Raw genomic sequence first — 20869 nt, forward strand, 5'->3', positions numbered from 1 at the left:
CTTGAGCTGAAACCTTCAAATTGGTTTATTGACATTATATTTAGCTGTATCTCGTTAACTTGATGACATTAAAATAAAATGGTTGGTCCTTAAATGGTATCATCGTAGGAATATCAATGAAATAATGTAGAAATGAAATGCGGGAATTTCGAAATAAAAAGTGTACGGGGCAGGTCACTAGTTAGTAATACATACATATGGTCACGTCTATATTCCTTGCGGGGTAGACAAAGCCAACAGCCTTGAAAAGACTGAATGGCCACGTTCAGCTATTTGGCTTAATGATAGAATTGAGATTCACATAGTGACAGGTTGCTAGCCCATCGCCTAAAAAAGAATCCAAAGTTTGTAAGCCTACTCCTTAGTCGCCTTTAACGACATACATGGGAAAGCGATGTAGTGGTCCTATTCTTTTTTGTATTGGTGCCGGGAACCACACGGCACTCTAGTTATTAATATTAGAAGGATAGTGGGTATGTTTATTGATATTAAGATATATTCTAATCTTCAGTTCAGCTGAATTTATAAAGCATCATTTAAATCCTACTAATATTATAAATGCGAAATTTTGTATGTTAGGATGTCAGTAGGGATTTTTGTTACTCTTTCACGCACAAACTACTGAACCGATTACGATGAAATTTGGTATGTAGGAAGCTGAAGATCCAGAATAACATATAGGCTACTTTTAATCCCGGAATTCCCGCGGGATTGATAGGGTTTCCATGCGGACGAAGTCGCGGGCGACCTCTAGTTGTACGTATTATTGATTACCTTAAGCAAAGTTAAAATTGACATTCACTATAACCTAAGCTAGGTATATGGTGTAATAAACAAGTAAGATTCCATTCCATTCCAATTTTTCCATGAATATATATGTATTAAGTAATAAAATCCATTCTAATTGAAATCCATAATTATTATGAATGCGAAATTTTTTTTTCAAAGCTTAAATAAAACAGCAAAAAGTATTTTTTTTACAATCACGTTTTTTTGTTATTATGAAGAATTAGGGAATGACTTTTTTTAATTGTAAATTTTATTTTATCTATCTATGTTGTGTTTATACTAGTAGTTCCAAATTTTAAAGTGAAACATATAAATAAATAATATACGGCAGAAATAAACAACTAATGACTTCTGACTTTTAAGATATTTAACTTAGTGACTGCTAAATTGTCAAATATTAGCTATAAGTTTCCTGAATAAATAAAAAATAATTGAAAACCCTTGTTCAAAGGAACCATTTTCAAAATCGTAAAAAAATACAGCTTAGTCTGTACTTCATTTTGTTTTTTCTAAAACTTATGTAATTATTGCAGTAATCATTTATTTAAGTAATTAATTAAGTAATTTTAAGATGCTTTGGTTATGTTGAGAGGATGGATAAAAGCATTTTAACTAAGTAAATATACAAGGTGAGTGTAAAAAGATACGTTGGAAGAGGAAGGTCAAGTCGGAAGGACCTTGATCAAATTGTGGACGTCCTGGTGAGAGGTCAGGTCAAGAGTACCCTAAACCGGCGAGCTTGCATAAAGACAGTGATGAATGTGGATGAAGCAAAAGAAGTATGCAAGGATCGTGACAAATGGAATGATATGCTCTGTCTACCCCTCCGCGATAGATGACTTTTTAAAGTAATATTCGTATACAAATATACCTAGGTACCTACTTACCTACCTAATTACTAAAAATATATTTCTTTTTTGAGAAATATAGTTCACTGTACCTACTCGTAATATAAAGCAGTATTTTTTTCACCTTTAGGTATACATGCATGAACAATTTTTTTTATTTAGTAATCTAAACGGATAAGATAAACCGTACATCCACATCTAGACAATTATAAATGAAGGTAATAATATTATAACCGTAATTTATTCACCACTGTAGGTGTAGCATAATCAAGTAATTTACATAAAGTATTTAAATAAATCATAAAACATGCATAAATGTATGATAATTATTGCTCTGATAAACGATAATCAGCGTATCATAGAATAATTACATTAAACCCACATCTAAATAAGTAATTATAAGCAGATATTTTATTATGGAAATGACTAGAAAGCATTAAGATATACGCACGCTATATGACCTTTGCCGACCATACATATGTACATTTTCAAAACTACCACTGGCACGTTTAAAAACAAAAGAAAAAAAAACTTGCGATTTGCAAGGATAACACTGAATAATTCGTAATTTAAATTAAACACTTTCAAAATGAAATAAATGATTTCGAAATACAAACTTTATCATGAAAATGTCACGTTGATGTTTTCATTTTTTATATTCCAATTTCAAATTCCAAACAAATTTTATTGAAACATTCTTTTTAGAGTTTCCACCGTGGAAAATTGGTTTTTGCGGTTAGTTTATTTTGCCATACATATGTCATTCACCGTACGAGGTTGGTATTATTTTATTTTTATTTACGCCCGGACGCGTGCGTACGATCGCGCCAACAGTTGTATACTAACAGAGATAATATATTTCTTATCTATGTAGGCAATAGTTTAGCGGAAAAATAAACAACATTGAACTTCGAGTATTTATTTTATGTGTCTGTTACGACCTACTTAGTTGATAGTTAAACTTTTTTTTTTGTGTACCGTCTCATTTACTCATTTTCTCTTTGTCTTTACTTTTACTTCGGGACCCGAGGGCGGTTTTTCAAACGTTTTTCAAACCTTGGACGAATGCCCCATTTGTTTTAATTTCATTATTTTTAAGCATACAAGTAAAGACGTCAAGTATTTACTTAATTAAGGCTACAAATCCTATCTAGACCTAAAATTTGAAATTTCATATGTTTTTCATCACCATTAGAGCATTACATACATAGTCATGTCTATGTGCCTTACGGGGTAGACAGAGCTAACAGTATTGAAGAGACTGATAGCTGATAGGCCACGTTCAGCTATTTGGTTGAGAGAATTAAGATTCAAACAGTGACTGGTTGCTAGCCCATCGCCTAACAACAAGAATTCCAAGATTATAAGCCTACCCTTTAGTCGCCTTTTACGATATCCATAGAGATCTCCATCAGAGAATGAGTGGTCCTATTCTTTTTTTTTTATTGGTGCCGGGAACCTATAGACTTTATGAATGAATGAATGTCAGTTCATCAGTTTTTTTATCTATATATATAAAACTCTTCCGTTACTGAGTGACTGACTGACAGACAACGCACAGTCGAAACTACTGGTCGTAGACAGCTGAAATTTGGAATGTAGGTTCCTTGGGATATGTAGGGGAGCACTAAGAAAGGATTTTTGGAAATTCAACCCCCAAGGGGGGGAAAAGGGGTAAAAACGTTTCTATGAAAAATCTTATTCCTTGGGTTTATAAACTTGAAACTTGGCATGAACACGTACATAGGCAAGTAAATATGTTTGACATTATAAGTTTTTTCAAACTACCCTCCAATCGTGATTTAGGGGGTGCGATTGGTTGACTGATTTATTAACGCACAGCCGAAACCGCTCGGTATAGGAGTCTGAGATTTTGAACAGAGGTTCCTTTAGTAACATAAGTGAGCACTAAGAAGGGATTTTTGAAATGTCAACCCCCAAGGGGGGGAAACGGGATAAACTGAGCCGGGGCTGCGGGAAAGTTCTAACGAGATACCGTGGCCCCGGAACGCAAAGGGCCACTGAAGGAACGAGGTGGGTTTTAGTCAGTAAAAGTCTGACACTCCCTTCCGTTCCACCCAGAGCGGGAGAGGTCATTTGATGATTTCCCATCCTTAAAAAAAAGACTTTGTATGACAACTTTCAGTCGTCTCTTTAACATACATAATAACATACATAATTATGTACATACATGCATAACATTAATAACATCACGCCTTTAAATCCCTATTTTGTGTTAACACTACCCATACAAACAGCTAAAAGGAAACAAGTGAAGAGACGAAATTTGTCCGCATCCATTTTCACCTAAATTCTTAACGTTAATGAGATTTACTTTTTATTATCAGGTCAACCTAATAGCCTCACATGTACGTATAACTTCGTAAGAATTTTCTTTCAACTCCTAACCGTTGAGGAGTTGTACCTTCCATCATCAGCTCATTCACATGGGATGATGACTATCAGACGCAAATACTTAGCCAGATCTATGAAATTGTCAAAAACGTAATTGCCTGTAAATTTGAGGTTTGCCCTTGATTTCCCTGGAATACCATCATCAGATCCTGACTAGGTAACAACGGGACCAACTTGAAAGTATACTCTACCGAACAAAAAACGAATCACGTAAATTGGTCCATAAATCTCGGCGTAATCGGTATGCAATATGCATAAATAAAACACCCGAATTTTATTTTCTATTAACTATCACGAGGCTACATCATCCCTGAGTAACACAGGCTATATTTAATTCCAGTTGTAACAAGATTTCAGCCTGTGGAAGAAAAAGCCCTGTCGAATTCATTAAAAAACGCTATATATAACCGAATTACACGTGGGCGAAGCCGCGGGCGGAAAGCTAGTGTAATTATAAATAAATTTATGTACTTACATATCACCAAATTTATTATCTTCAGTAACACTTGGTGAATCAATACGTTTCTCATGAAAACTTCTCCATTTTTCACCTCCAAGACTTGATTTGGGTGAAACCTCATTCAAATTAAACAAACTGTTCGATACATGATTATATCTTTTTACATTAACATTCATATTATGTCCATAACCATCTGAGTTTATTTCTGTAAATATCACATCATTCTTAACACTGTTAACATTATATTTATCATTATCATCACTTAATATGTTTGTATCCGATACTGTAGTTTTATTTATTTCCAACGAATCATTACCCAAACGTAGATTTGTAATATTGTCTGTTAAATTATCATTATTTGCATTGCCGCCATCAACAGAGTTACTTGTTTCAGTATCATGGACAGCTAGTCTTCTTTTGTTAAATTCAGATTGACCATTCTCAATAACGAATTCGGAATCATTCTCTGCGTCTGTTGTTTTATAAATTTTCACATTAACATCAATATATTTAGTGTTTTCATCATCGTCAACTTGCATTTTCTCATTTTCACGCTGCCGTGTTGACTCGTCATCATAATAATCATCTGTTCTGTTGTTTGCGACATCATTATTATTTAAATTTATGTTAATATCATCAGTTGTATCTTCGTAAGCTATGTTGACAATGCCACTGTTTTCGGTAGTCATATTCTGTGGAGTTGTGAAACATTTTATATACATAACTAGCTTTCCGCCCGCGGCTTCGCCCACGTGTAATTCGGTTATATATAGCGTTTTTTAATGAATTCGACAGGGCTTTTTCTTCCACAGGCTGAAATCTTGTTACAACTGGAATTAAATATAGCCTGTGTTACTCAGGGATGATGTAGCCTCGTGATAGTTAATAGAAAATAAAATTCGGGTGTTTTATTTATGCATATTGCATACCGATTACGCCGAGATTTATGGACCAATTTACGTGATTCGTTTTTTGTTCGGTAGAGTATACTTTCAAGTTGGTCCCGTTGTTACCTAGTCAGGATCTGATGATGGTATTCCAGGGAAATCAAGGGCAAACCTCAAATTTACAGGCAATTACGTTTTTGACAATTTCATAGATCTGGCTAAGTATTTGCGTCTGATAGTCATCATCCCATGTGAATGAGCTGATGATGGAAGGTACAACTCCTCAACGGTTAGGAGTTGAAAGAAAATTCTTACGAAGTTATACGTACATGTGAGGCTATTAGGTTGACCTGATAATAAAAAGTAAATCTCATTAACGTTAAGAATTTAGGTGAAAATGGATGCGGACAAATTTCGTCTCTTCACTTGTTTCCTTTTAGCTGTTTGTATGGGTAGTGTTAACACAAAATAGGGATTTAAAGGCGTGATGTTATTAATGTTATGCATGTATGTACATAATTATGTATGTTATTATGTATGTTAAAGAGACGACTGAAAGTTGTCATACAAAGTCTTTTTTTTAAGGATGGGAAATCATCAAATGACCTCTCCCGCTCTGGGTGGAACGGAAGGGAGTGTCAGACTTTTACTGACTAAAACCCACCTCGTTCCTTCAGTGGCCCTTTGCGTTCCGGGGCCACGGTATCTCGTTAGAACTTTCCCGCAGCCCCGGCTCAGTTTATCCCGTTTCCCCCCCTTGGGGGTTGACATTTCAAAAATCCCTTCTTAGTGCTCACTTATGTTACTAAAGGAACCTCTGTTCAAAATCTCAGACTCCTATACCGAGCGGTTTCGGCTGTGCGTTAATAAATCAGTCAACCAATCGCACCCCCTAAATCACGATTGGAGGGTAGTTTGAAAAAACTTATAATGTCAAACATATTTACTTGCCTATGTACGTGTTCATGCCAAGTTTCAAGTTTATAAACCCAAGGAATAAGATTTTTCATAGAAACGTTTTTACCCCTTTTCCCCCCCTTGGGGGTTGAATTTCCAAAAATCCTTTCTTAGTGCTCCCCTACATATCCCAAGGAACCTACATTCCAAATTTCAGCTGTCTACGACCAGTAGTTTCGACTGTGCGTTGTCTGTCAGTCAGTCACTCAGTAACGGAAGAGTTTTATATATATAGATTAACACGTCTATATCCTTTACGGGGTTCACGGAGCCGAAATTTTTACGCCAAGTTTATCTGTATAGCTTAATCATGGAATTGAAATTCAAATCGTGACAGGTGATTCGTGAAAGAAGAATCCCAAGTTTATAAGCATATTATTTTAACGGAATGAAATAACTAAAGAGAGTGATATAAGCATTTTATATAATCTTCATAATATGGTATTTTTTGTATTATTATTTCCGACACAGTGTTAATTCTTATATGGCATTAATGAATTTAATTTTAGGCGATAGGCTAGCAACCTAGATAATTCACTATTCGAGTCTCAATTCCATAATTAAGCCGCACAGTTCAACGTGGGCTTGTTCATTCGAGATTGGCTCTGCCTACCCCAAAAAGGAAAAAGATCTGATTATAAATATGTACTACAGTTGGAAACGGTGATAGAAGAATCTATATAAGTATTTGTTATAAAATATAGTATCGTTAACACAAGTTTCGAACTTACTTCGAGGCTAACTCAATCAGTGTAATTTGTCCCGTATATATTTATCTTTAAGAATAATAATTCTAGATCATAATTACCTGGACCTTCGATTGATTTGAAAACAATATGAATATCTCACATGTGTAAGTACTTAGGCTTAGAATAAGTTTAAAGATACAGTTAAACACAACGAAATCAAACCGGCTAATGAACAGACAGACAAACAGGAGGAAATGAGAAATGATAATATTATTGCGAGATCAAAAAAACATTACTCTTCCTTTGCTTTGGTTGGGTAAAAAATACAAACATTTGAAGGCAAATACATAACATGGATAGTGGATTGCCGTGTGGTTCACGGCACTTTGGAATAGACCACTCCAGCTTTGCCCCGTAGAAACTTAGAGGGGTAGACAGAGCCAACAGTCTTGAAATGACTGAAAGGCCACGATAAGCTGTATGGCTTTATGATGGAATTGAGATTTAAATAGTGAAAGGTTGCTAGCCCATCGGTTACAAGAGGAATTCCAAGTTTATAAGCCCATCCCTTAGTCGCCTTTTACAACATCCATGGGAAAGATATGGAGCGGTTCTATTCTAAAGTGCCTTAAACCAAACTTAACAAAGTCCCAAAAGGCGACTAAAGGGATTAAACACACACTACATCGAAGGAGTCAATAGCTATCTCACTTTGGACGACTTTTACACCATTTGCAAGAGAAAGAATGAATTCTTCTACTGTGTCAAGGTACTTACATTTTGAGAGAAAAAAATCCTCTGTATTTTTCACAAAAGTCTAGGTTTAAAATTACAGAAATCTTACACACGACCAGCACAACATTGTAAGAATGTCTTCATCAAGAATTAACGATGTAGGCAAATAAAAATATGGCTTTGATAAAGGACACGTCACACTGTTGTCCAATTTGTAAAAAAAAAAATACATAAACACATATACATACATACATACATATAATCACGTCTTTTAGGGTAGACAGAGCCAACAGTCTTGAAAAGACTGATAGGACACGTTCAGCTTTTTGGCTTGATGATAGAATTGAGATTTAAAATATAGTGACAGGTTGCTAGCCCATCGCCTAAAAGAATCCCAAGTTTATATGCCTATCCCTTAGTTGCCTTTTACAACATCAATGGGAACGAGATGAAGTGGTCCTATTTTTTTTTTCATTGGTGCCGGGATCCATACGGCACTAAGTATAATATATATCATAATAAAAAGAGAAACATACATAAAATCACGCCTCTTTCCCGGAGGGGTAGGCAGAGACTACCTCTTTCCAATTGCCACGATCTCTGCATACTTCTTTCGCTTAAAAAGAGAAATAGCTATAGTTTTTGATGCGCGATGAAAACGGCATCGCGCGCGACTTTCTACGAGCGCAGGATTAAATGTCGAAGGTGCGTACGGATGTAACCTGGAATAGAAATAAGGGAAATGCGAGAACAAATACATATAGAAGTTTTTTTTTGTTCTACTGAACCGATTTTGATGATATTTGACACACAGGTGTAAAAGTCTGGAGCAATATTTTTTTGTCTGGTAATTTCCGGCGAGAGAGAAAAAACTCGTTAATTTCCGTTCCCATGGGAATTTCGGGAATTTCCGCATGTTTATGTTGAAGTCAATCACAGGATTCTAATGAAGTGAAAATTTACATATTATTATTCTTATTTTAATTTCATATAACAATTATCTTTTCGGCAGGAAGGTAGATTGTACCTACTAGGAGATGAGGGACGTTGGAAGTCCTCAAAACGGAATTTTTCGTTTCACGCGGGTGGAGCCGCGGGCGTTCTCTACAAACCTGTAATCACGTCTTTACCCCTTACGAGTTAGACAGAGCCTACAGTCTCGAAATTGCTGAGAGACCATGTTTACCCTTAAGGCTTAATGTTGGAATTTAGATTCATATAATGACAGTTTGCTAGCACATTTAAATATATGCATTCATATGTGTTTTAATACATACATATGTCAATAAATATGTATATAAATAAAACATTTTTATACCTGTGTGATCTCACCCTTACCCAACATGCCACAGAAAATTTCTTTTAAATTATAAGGTTCATTTCACACCGTGATTCAAAAAGATGGTTTTGCGATAACGCGACATGATAAACCAATACTTTAATCATGAATCTGATACGGTGATGGGGTTTTAATTACCATGACGCAAACAGCTGAATGTGACCTTTCTGTATTTCCGAGACTGTTGACTCTGTCTATCCCGTAAGGGATTGAGACGTGATTGTATGCATGTAGGTATGACCAAAAAAAGACAGGTGAACGTGGTTCGCGTTTGGCTCCGTCTGTCCCGTTAAAGAAAATGACGAGCTTCATTTGAAGGAAGTCAGTCGCTGTCGCCACAAAATTTTCTTAAAATACTTAGTTTATTTTTCGTTAATATGGTTCATTTTATAAACACACTAGCGACCCGCCCCGGCTTCGCACGGGTGCAAAATTCGGAAAAAATTATACATAAAAACCTGTTACAAAAAACCGCATCAAAATCCGTTGCGTAATTTTAAAGATTTAAGCATACAGACAACTTCGCTTCATCCACATTCATAACTTTCTTCATGCAAGCTCAGCGGTTTCGGGTACTCTTGACCTGACCCTTTACCAGGACGTCCTTAATTTGATCAAGACACGTTCGTCTAGGTCTTCCCACTCCGACCATTCCCTCCACACTCTCCTTGTATATCTGCTTAGTCAACCTGCTTTCATTCATCCTCTCCACATGAGCAAACCATCGACGCATGTCCGGCCCAAATAAACGGTCTCCGTCTTGTCCGGCTTTTGTTAGGCTTTTTACATTTTACATACAATTGTTTTATCGTACCTATTAATAATACTAAGACAAAATCCTCAATAATATAGGGTGTCCGGCTGTTTTAGCCAAATGTCCGGCGAAACTGGCTGGTCTGTCCGGCTATTAGGTTTGAAGACCTGACAATCTCAGCAACATCAAGGCCGGATTTGTTCAGCCTGCCGCTTCTATCTGATACATCAGACATTGTATGTTCGTATTATGGAGGCTACCAAATATGCCAATGAAAGCTTCTTAAATTTAAGAGCTTTCATTGGCATATAATCTCTTGTCGTTGGAGCAAAGTGGAGCGTCCTCCATGCATTATTTTTAACTGTCAAATGTTTTAATGAGTTAAAAATGTTTTAAAAAGGTAAGCATTGGAATAAAAAACAATCTGCTTTTGTAAATGTTTATTGAAGAACTTAAACCTTACTATAATAATCAGTGTATTTAACAGCGAATATATGTAATTAAAAAAACAATTGAGCGTGTGAAATTTCTTAATATTTTTTTTCACTAGATGGCGTTGATCAAACTGGCAAAATTTGATTTTAATTTATACATTTCTAGTTTTGATGTTGGGTGCATTACTGTAACAAACTAATTGTATTAATATTACCTTGATTCCACATTGTTTGATAACTTTAAAATCTATTAAAAGCTTACAACAACATTTGAATTGACAATTTTTTTTGACAACGCCATCTTTGGACTTGATTTTATTTTACTCATAGTATAAAAAGCCCTCATTGAGAAATCAAATATGTAATGTAAAATTATTTCTAAATCATTAATAAATTACATTCTCAGGTATGTATTTATTGAATAATGTATTTTAAACGAACGCTTATACTATTGTGATGCTTGTGGGGTAAAATAATGATTATTAAAAGTATCTATTTTTCTTTTTCTTTCTTAAGTTTTATTGTTACATCTCGATGTACATAAATAAATAAATAACGAAACTGTTCACGTATGCTTTAAATAAATAAATTCTGTTTGTTTTTTTTGTAAATAGGTACTGCACAATGGCGGACTTATCTCTATGACAGAATCATTAAGGCATAGTAGCTACAGCTAGGGTACAATAATAAAAAAAAGAATACATAAGTACAGTAAAATATACATAATTAAATAAAATAAAACCATATATGTACATACATATAACAACTCAATGCGTTACACGATCGAAAATCAATGTTTTTGACTCGAAGTTTCAGTAATGATGAAAAGACTTTAACACAAGGTAATTTACACAGCGCTAGCTCTAATTTACATATAGTTGGTATAAATAACATAAATACATTCATATTACATATACAGACTAGACAGAGCCAACAGTCTTGAAAAGACCGAAAGGCCACGTTCTGCTGTCTACCTATTTATTTATTAGCGTCTTGCCCCGGCGTCGCTCGGGTAGCATTTATAGACTAAAACCTTCCTCAGAAAACCTTCTTTCCAATGTATCAAACAGAAACAAAATCCGTCTACAACTTTCCGAGATTAGCACATACATACAGATAGAGATAAAAGGGGACTTTGTAATATGTAGTATTTGAGTTTAGGGCCTTTTAAGGCTAATATAAGTTTGCCTTTGTGGAATATTTGTAAGTTAAATCTATGTATTTAATTCCATACATTTTTAATTCCAAGTTAAGAAGGTATGTATAATTTTTAAGTTACCGCTTTAAAACAAAACTAACAAAAAGCATATTGTTCTAATCAAAGCGAAAGACTCCGAATGAGGACGTATAAAAAGAAGAATGCGAGGATCGTGATAAGTAAGAAGATATAGATTTCTGTCTACCCCATAAAAAAGAATCAACAAGTCTATATAAATGTAAAGAAAAATAAAAGTTATATTTATTTCAACTTCATTGCACAAAATACAAATGTATGTATAGCACAATTGGCGGATTTACCTATTGCTATTAAAAGGAATTTCTGAATCGCGCTACGAGAGTTTTTGTTGAGAAATTTGTATATCTAGTCGCGTTTGGGTACATTGACTCGGGGGGTCCGTGGCTCCGCTGTAAGGGTGATGGGGCAATCTCTTCCAGGCACTACAGTCATCACCTGCTGATGATGATTGCAGTGATGGAACAAAACCTCGAACTTATTCAGGCTCCCGACTATTAGAGACAAGAGCGATAGAATCTCGACCCAACCGTTGAAGCCAATTTGACCGCCTGCCTTTTTGCATTTGTTTATTTAATAAAATTTATTTGCATTATTTCGCTTTATATAAATATTAAAATTAATTAAATTAAAACTAAAGCTGAAACTACTTATAAAAAGAAAGAAAAAAGATACTTACAAACTAATTAATTGAAAACTAAAACTACTTATAAAAATAAAGAAAAAAGATGACTACAAACTAAAATTTAATTTATAAATTGTACAGTCCCATACAATGTATGTATTTTGCATTTACATTGCCGTGTGGTTTTATTTCTAATCCAGGTTACAACCGTAGCAAGTCGCGCGCGATGCTGTTTTTATCGCGCATCAAAAACTATAACTGTTTCTCTTTTTATTATGATATATTATACTTATTGCCGTATGGTTCCCGGCACCGATACAAAAAAGAATAGGACCACTCCATCTTATAGACTATTTATTTAGACTAGATCTCGATTATTGGAACATGTCGAAAACCGGTTGTCGGTAATTGGATTTCTGCAGTCGAATATTAGGCCAAAAATACCATATTTCTATATTGGTATATCTTGTAAATTTTTATATCACATTCATTTCTACTTTAATATATCATGCAAAATACCCTAAAATTTTACTGAAAACTTCAAAATATGATAAAATAATAAAAATAAAACAAATATTGTAAAAATACTAGAGTTCGTGCGTTAAAGTGTCGATGATTGGGTGTTTTACCGTACTTGACGGCTTTTAGGGTTAGTTGGACCTTTAACTTACAAGTTTCCCGATGTCAATTCCTGGCGATATTTTCTGGTCGGCCTGTGTCTTAGATGAAAGAGATAAAGAAAAATATTTTATTTCACGCAAAAGGTGACATTGCATTGTTCACCGTAATAAAAATACAAAAATTTAATGATGCGACCAAAAGGGTTTCCACTCAGCATATGCATGTGAATAATGAGGTTATACAATGCGTTAATTTTCAATGAAACCTAGTACGGAGGAGGCTTAGTCAATTAATAGGTATATAGGACAAATATATAGTTATAGTATGTAAAATATGGTATTATTGGCATAGTAGTCCCATGTACCCGAAACCGCCGAGCTTGCATGAAGTGAATTATTTATGTGGATGAAGCAAAGGAAATATGCAGAGATCGTGGCAAGTGAAAAGAGGTAGTCTCTGCCTACCCCTCCGGGAAAGAGGCGTGATTTTTATGTATGTATGTATGTATGTAGTCCCATAACAGAAGTCTTAAACTTCCTTTGCGGGTAGCTCTTGCTAATCCTACTAATATTATACATGCGAAAGTTTGTATGTCAGTATGGATGTATGTTACTCTTTCACGCAAAAACTACTGAACCGATTACGATGAAATTTGGTATGTAGGTAGCTGAAGACCCAGAATAACATATAGGCTACTTTTCATCCCGGAGTTCCCGCGGGATTGATAGGGTTTCCAAGCGGACGAAGTCGTGGGCGGCCTCTAGTTTGTAATAATTTGATGTGCGATTGAGAGTACTTAATGTATTAGGTATATCTCATTTAATTTGAGAGGTCTGTAAGGATCGTAGCAAGTGGAAATCCATAGTCTCTGCCTACCTCAATGGGAAACAGGCGTGATGGTACGTATGTAAACTTCGATGCGGTTAGATATAATAAACTCACTTTAAGATATTTATTTTCGTTTGAAGTGCTAAGCAAATAGTTGAATCTCAAAAAAATATTAACTAACTTACAAACACAAGTAAAAAGCACAGCTGTCATTTAGTATTATTAGATAGTCAATTATCGATAGCGTCGTACTATTCTTCTTCCTCCCGGCTTTAGTTCCAGCATCCTCACCTCTCTGGAGAGGAGCCCGGGGTGTGCCTTTGACCATGGATCCTGGATTGGGTGAGTCAGCTTTTTACACGAAGCGATTCCCATCTGACCTCCGCAACCTTTGCTAACCTAACCCGTATTGGATCATATGGTTACACATCCAGCTGCCTGAATGTGCAGGTTTCCTCACGATGTTTTCCTTAACTAAACTTAAACTTATGTAAATAACTTGGAAAAATTTTTTGGTACATGGCCGGTGTAAGTTATTATTCATGATTTTAAAATTTTAAACAATCTGCATTATTTCAGTTGGCGTTTGTAGGTAAGGGGTCATGGTATTTAATCAACAAAATTCGTAAAAATTGTGAATAATAGGCATGTCTTATTTCTTTATAAAGAAAAAAAGAAAAAGCTAAGAAAGTAGAAACGAAAGGAGAAAATTACATGTAACGAAATCATAATACCTACCTAATGTTATTAGAAAAAGTCAAGTCTACCCCGTTATCTGGTATCAGAGTATGCTGTTATTGACATTTAAGTACATAAAATAAGTTGTTTTAAAATTAAACTTTTCATCAACGTTTCTTAGGAGTTTCTGAAACGCGCTATCAAAGTTTTTGAACACTTTTAATTGAAATACAATTTTGTTATCAATCCAGTCGGCGGTCGGCAGTGCCTTCTGGTACTGCCGCGTATACGCTGTAAGTGTGTCCACGGGTACATCACCTTGCACGTACTATTGTTACAACATCCGAGTCATTATTGGGTACGGGCTCGGAAGTTGTAACGAAGCACCGTGACCCGGAGTGCCTTATATAGGGCTTCCAATTAGTGTTAAGGTTCTTTTCTAACCCCCAGCGTATGCACTTTGACCGCTGCTTTTTTATTTTTTTTTAAAAAATAAAATATCTCATCTATTCTTTTCGTGAGTGTTTTTTTACGTCTACTTATTTACTAAGATGACATCTTCCAACATGAGTTTTTTTTTATTTTTTTATTAAGTACATAATTTTTCTTTGTTTTTTTTTCTTATTTCGTTTCTTTTTTTAATATAAAAGAATTGTTTCATATTTTACCCGTGTTACTACATAACCATTCCTAACTGAGTTGATGAGTATATGTTTACCCGATTGCGTCGGCGTAAGAGATTCGCTTGTACGCCAAACTTGATAATAAAAATTGTTCATTCCTTGTAAACAATTAAATTATTATAAAAATCGAATCCGAATAAAAATAAATGAAAAATTATAAGTACCAATTTCCCAATAAAGAAGTGAAGTGGTGTTATTTGTAGCTACATACTACATTTGTATCAAATTAACTGCTTGTTTTAATAGAAAGTGATCTTGTCAACATTTTGTAAGATTGAAAGGCGTAATGAAAGATATATTCTCATTCATTATCATTGGTGATCCAGTATAAGCTATTGGAGCGTTATCAGGCTTATCAAGTAACGTTTTTTAAATCTGTGGGCTTATCAAAGTGTCCAAACGCTCGCAAGAGTTTCTATATTACGGGTCGTTAACGCCTGACAGTATTTTACCAACATGGCCCAAAGTGCTTTTTACATTGAACTTCCAAAGGAGAAATTTTCATCTTGTTACTAGCATTTAGACCAGCTTTTTGATGACCGTGTTGCTTAAAATGTAAAAAAATAATAATTATTGTATTTATTTACTGAAAAAATATATATCATCTAATTCTCTTTGAACTGTTATTACGAGTTCCCGAATCCGACAAATTTGCATGAAGAGAGTTATAAATGTGGATGAAGCGTGCAGGAATCGTGGCAAGTGGAAAGATATAGCCCTGTCTACCCCACCGGGGAAACGCGTGATTTTATGTATGTATGTATCGTTACGACTAAGTAGCTTCTACGTTTAGCTTCTTCTTAATATATCCTTTCGTAACATATAACTTTGAATTAAGTATGCGTTCTCTCATAAAATATATTTCCACGTGAGTATTATGCTTAAATATATTGCTCTTGGTTGGATTTACTGTTTCACATTCTCTGATTAATACAATGTTAAAAATAACAGATGGCGCTAGTTACCATAAAATCATAAAATGTTATTGTTACCGGTTACCAGTTTTAATGCAACCGAAAAAAATAGATGGCGCTCTATGTAATTTTAACATTTAACCGACGCGACGGTATGATTGTAGTGACAATTTTTATGTATACCTACTTCGGATTTACCGGGTGTGCTATTACATAATTATGTCGAAAATAAAACACCGATGGTACCACAAAGTTAAACCCAACGATGCGAATAAGTAAAATACTTATAAAAAAAATCGTTCCCGCGCAATTTTAATATACATAAAATAAGTTGTTTAAAAATTAAACTTTTCATCAGTGTTTCTTAGGAGTTTCTGAAACGCGCTATCAAAGTTTTTGAACACTTTTAATTGAAATACAATTTTGTTATCAATCCAGTCGGCGGTCGGCAGTGCCTTCTGGTACTGCCGCGTATACGCTGTAAGTGTGTCCACGGGTACATCACCTTGCACGTACTATTGTTACAACATCCGAGTCATTATTAGGCAACAGCACTCGGAAGTTGTAACGAAGCACCGTGACCCGGAGTGCCTTATATTGGGCTTCCAATTAGTGTTAAGGTTCTTTTCTATCCCCCAGCGTATGCACTTTGACCGCTGCTTTTTTATTTTTTTTTATAAAAATAATATCTTTTCAATTCTTTTCATGAGTGTTTTTTTTACGTCTACTTATTTACTAAGATGACATCTTCCAACATGAGTATGTATGTTAAAAAAAATAATTATCGTATTTATTTACAGAAAAAAATATAAATCATCTACCTAAATTACATCTCTTTGAACCGTTATTACGAGTTCCCGAATCCGATAAATTTGCATGAAGAGAGTTATAAATGTGGATGAAGGGTGCAGGAATCGCGGCAAGTGGAAAGATATGGGCCCTGCCTACCCCTCCGGGGAAACGCGTGATTTTATGTATGTGTGTATCGTTACGACGAGGTAGCTTCTACGTTTAGCTTCTTCTTACTTCCTTCAATCCTTTCGTAACATATTACTTTGAATTCAGTATGCGATCTCTCATAAAATATATTTCCACGTGAGTATATGCTTAAATATATTGCTCTTGGTTGGATTTACTGTTTCACATACTCTGATTAATACAATGTTAAAAATAACAGATGGCGCTAGTTACCTAAAAATCATAAAATGTTATTGTTACCGGTTACCAGTTTTAATGCAACCGAAAAAAATAGATGGCGCTCTATGTAATTTTAACATTTAACCGACGCGACGGTATGATTGTGGTGATAATTTTTATGTATACCTACTTCGTATTTACCGAGTGTGCCATTACATTATTATGTCGAAAATAAAGCACCGATGAAGAGAACCAAGAAAAATCGGTCTCGCGCAATTTTAACAATTCAATTAGAAAGAGATGGAGGGAAGAGAATAAAAAAATTCTGTTTTCTATAGTTGGCTTTTTTTTTAAATGAAAAAGAAAAACAAATTTATCTTATATTTTTTCAACCTGGTACTCTTTGGTTCGATTTTTTTTCTCAAATCATATCCTACTAATATTATAAATGCGAAAGTTTGTGAGTATGTCACGATGTCAGTATGAATGTTTGTTACTTTTTCACGCAAAAGCTACCGAACCGATTACGATTAAATTTGGATCGTAGGTAGATTGTAGCTGAAGATCCAGAATAACATATACGCTACTACTTTTTATCCCGGAGATTTCACGCGGACGATGTCGCGGGCGGTCCTATCAAATATATTTATTGTTTACGAGTACACATGTTAAAGGCTGTTACATATTTCTGATCATCGCTGTGAGCTGTCCTAATGGACGTACAATATTGTATTTAAAATGAATTTCAGTGTCTCGATGTTTATATTTCTGTGAAAGCATATCACTTCTCAGTTTCAAAGTGTCCATGATATTAGCGGCATCTACCTTCATTGCACGGCCGAGAAATAAATGACAGCTTTTTCACTCATAACATGGCCGGTGTAAGTAATTATTCATGATTTTTAAAATTTAAACAATTGCATAATTTCAGTTTGCGTTTGTAAGGAAGGGATCATGGTATTTTATTAACCAAATTTTGTAAAAATTGTGAATAAAAGGCATGTCTTATTTCTATTTAAATAATTTAACTAAGAAAGTAGAAACGAAAGGAGAAAATTACATGCGACGAAATCATAATTACCTAATGTTATTAGAAAAAGTCAAGTCTACTCCGTTATCTGGCATCAGAGTATGCTGTTATTGACATTTAAGTACATAAAATAAGTTGTTTTAAAATTAAACTTTTCATCAACGTTTCTTAGGAGTTTCTGAAACGCGCTATCAAAGTTTTTGAACACTTTTAATTGAAATACAATTTTGTTATCAATCCAGTCGGCGGTCGGCAGTGCCTTCTGGTACTGCCGCGTATACGCTGTAAGTGTGTCCACGGGTACATCACCTTGCACGTACTATTGTTACCACCTCCGAGTAATTATTAGTCGGCGGTACTCGGAAGTTGTAACGAAGTACTTGACCCGGAGTGCCTTATATTGGGCTTCCAGTTAGTGTTAAGGTTCTTTTCTATCCTCCAGCGTATGCACTTTGACCGTCCCTTTTTTATTTTTTTTTATAAAAATAGTAGTATCTCATCTATTCTTTTCATGAGTGTCTTTTTTTACGTCTACTTATTTACTAAGATGACATCTTGCAACATGAGTTTTTTTTTTAATTTTTTATTAAGTACATTATTTTTCTATGCTTATTTTCTTTTTTCATTTCTTTTTTTTTACTATAAAAATATTTTTTCATATTTTACCCGTGTTACTACATAACCATTCCTAACTGAGTCGATGAGTATGTATAATTTAGTGTTAACACTTTTAATTTAAATATAATTATGTTATCAATCCAGTCGGCGGTCGGTAGTGCCTACCCGTACTGCCGCGTATACACTGTAAGTGTGTCCGCAGGTACATCACCTTGTACGTACTATTGTTACCACCTCCGAGTTATTATTGGGTACGGGCTCGGAAGTTGTAACGAAGTACGTGACCCGGAGTGCCTTATATTGAGCTTCCAATTAGAATTAAGGTTCTTTTCTATCCTCCAGCGTATGCACTTTGACCGCCATTTTGTTTTATAAAACCCTTTTTCTTAAATTTTTTACTTGTAATTATTTACTAAGATGACGTCTTCTAACATGGGTAATTTCTTTTTATTTATTTTCACTTAGGTACTATTGTTACAACATCCGAATAATAAGGCAAGGCGAGAGTCGGAAGTTGTAACGAAGTACGTGACCCGGAGTGCCTTATATTGAGCTTCCAATTAGTGTTAAGGTTCTTTTCTATCCTCCAGCGTATGCACTTTGACCGCTTTTTTGTTTTAAAAACCCTTTTTTTTTCAATTTTTTACTTGTAATTATTTACTAAGATGACGTCTTTCAACATGAGTTATTTCTTTTCACTTACTATTGTTACAACATCCGGATAATAGAAGGCAAGACTCGGAAGTTGTAACGAAGTACGTGACCCGGAGTGCCTTATATTGAGCTTCCAACTAGAATTAAGGTTCTTTTCTATCCTCCAGCATATGCACTTTGACCGCCATTTTGTTTTAAAAAACCCTTTCTTTTTCATTTTTTTACTAAGATGACGTCTTCCAACATAAGTAATTTCTTTTCACTTACTATTGTTACAACATCCGGATAATAGAAGCCAAGAGTCGGAAGTTGTAACGAAGTACGTGACCCGGAGTGCCTTATATTGGGCTTCCAATTAGTGTTAAGGTTCTTGTCTATCCCCCAGCGTATGCGCACTTTGATCGCATTTTGTTTTAAAAAACCTTTTTTTTTTCAATTTTGTACGTATAATTATTTACTAAGATGTCGTCTTTCAACAAAAGTTATTTCTTTTCACTTACTATTGTTACAACATCCGATTAATAAGGCGCGGTCTCGGAAGTTGTAACGAAGTACGTGACCCGGAGTGCCTTATTTTGGGCTTCCAATTAGTGGTAAGGTTCTTGTCTATCCCCCAGCGTATGCACTTTGACCGCTTTTTTGTTTTAAAAACCCTTTTTTTTTCAAATTTTTACTTGTAATTATTTACTAAGATGACGTCATCCAACATGAGTTATTTCTTTTTATTTCTTTTCACTTAGGTACTATTGTTACAACATCCGAAGTGGTCTGGTCTCGGAAGTTGTAACGAAGTACGAAACCCGGAGTGCCTTATATTGAGCTTCCAACTAGAATTAAGGTTCTTTTCTATCCTTCAGCGTATGCACTTTGTCCGCCATTTTGTTTAACAAAACCCTTTTTTTTTTCAATTTTTTACTTGTAATTATTTACTAAGATGACGTCTTCCAACATGAGTACTTTCTTTTTATGTCTTTTCACTTACTATTGTTACAACATCCGATTTTATCTTAAATGGGCTCAAATCGGAAATTGTAACGAAGTACGAAACCCGGAGTGCCTTATATTGGGCTTCCAACTAGCAGTAAGGTTCTTCTCTATCCTTCAGCGTTATGCACTTTAACCGCCATTTTGTCTTAAAAATCTATATTTTTTTTGTATTTTCAATTTTTTTTAAAGAAAGTTTTTCATTCAGTGGCTAAATCGCATAGATATTAATAAAAGTATTCTATTTTTTTATAAAAATAATATCTCGTCTATTCTTTTTATGAGTGTTTTTTTTATTAATGTCTACTTATTTTCTAAGATTAGAGACTAAACACATTCTATCATTACAGCATCCGGATAAAGTTTAAAGCAGTTTCCCGAAGTTGTAATAAAGTATGTGACCAGCTTGTTGGAAGCTGTCAGCTGTTATGAGATCCGACATATTCCAACATGAGATTTTTATTTTTTAATTTTTTTTAATACATTTATTTCTTCCGTTTTTTTTTCTTTGTTTCTTTTCTTTTAATATAAAACTATTTTTTCATATTTTAATCGT

General features: G+C 34.6%; 2 protein-coding genes across 13 annotated transcripts in view; both read right to left on the reverse strand.

Moving 5' to 3' along the window:
* LOC106131021 (P protein) overlaps positions 1 to 2474 on the reverse strand; it is a 40239-nt gene extending 37765 nt beyond the window's left edge. For 6 of the 12 annotated variants that reach the window (XM_013330005.2, XM_013330004.2, XM_013330002.2 and 3 more), the window contains exon 1: positions 2255 to 2458. The gene's annotated coding sequence lies outside the window, so the exon portion shown is untranslated. Of the gene's footprint in view, positions 1 to 2254 lie in introns of all 12 variants that reach the window. The other 6 variants (XM_013329999.2, XM_060952877.1, XM_060952883.1 and 3 more) reach the window with 6 other exon arrangements.
* Positions 2475 to 4523: 2049 nt separating this feature from the next.
* Positions 4524 to 5201, reverse strand: LOC106130983 (myb-like protein D). The gene has a single exon (XM_013329946.1). It carries the CDS (start codon positions 5199 to 5201, stop codon positions 4524 to 4526), a length of 678 nt encoding a protein of 225 aa, XP_013185400.1.
* Positions 5202 to 20869: the final 15668 nt, after the last annotated feature.

This window comes from Amyelois transitella, chromosome 30 (assembly GCF_032362555.1).
Source record: "Amyelois transitella isolate CPQ chromosome 30, ilAmyTran1.1, whole genome shotgun sequence".
Taxonomy (NCBI): Eukaryota; Metazoa; Arthropoda; class Insecta; order Lepidoptera; family Pyralidae; genus Amyelois; species Amyelois transitella.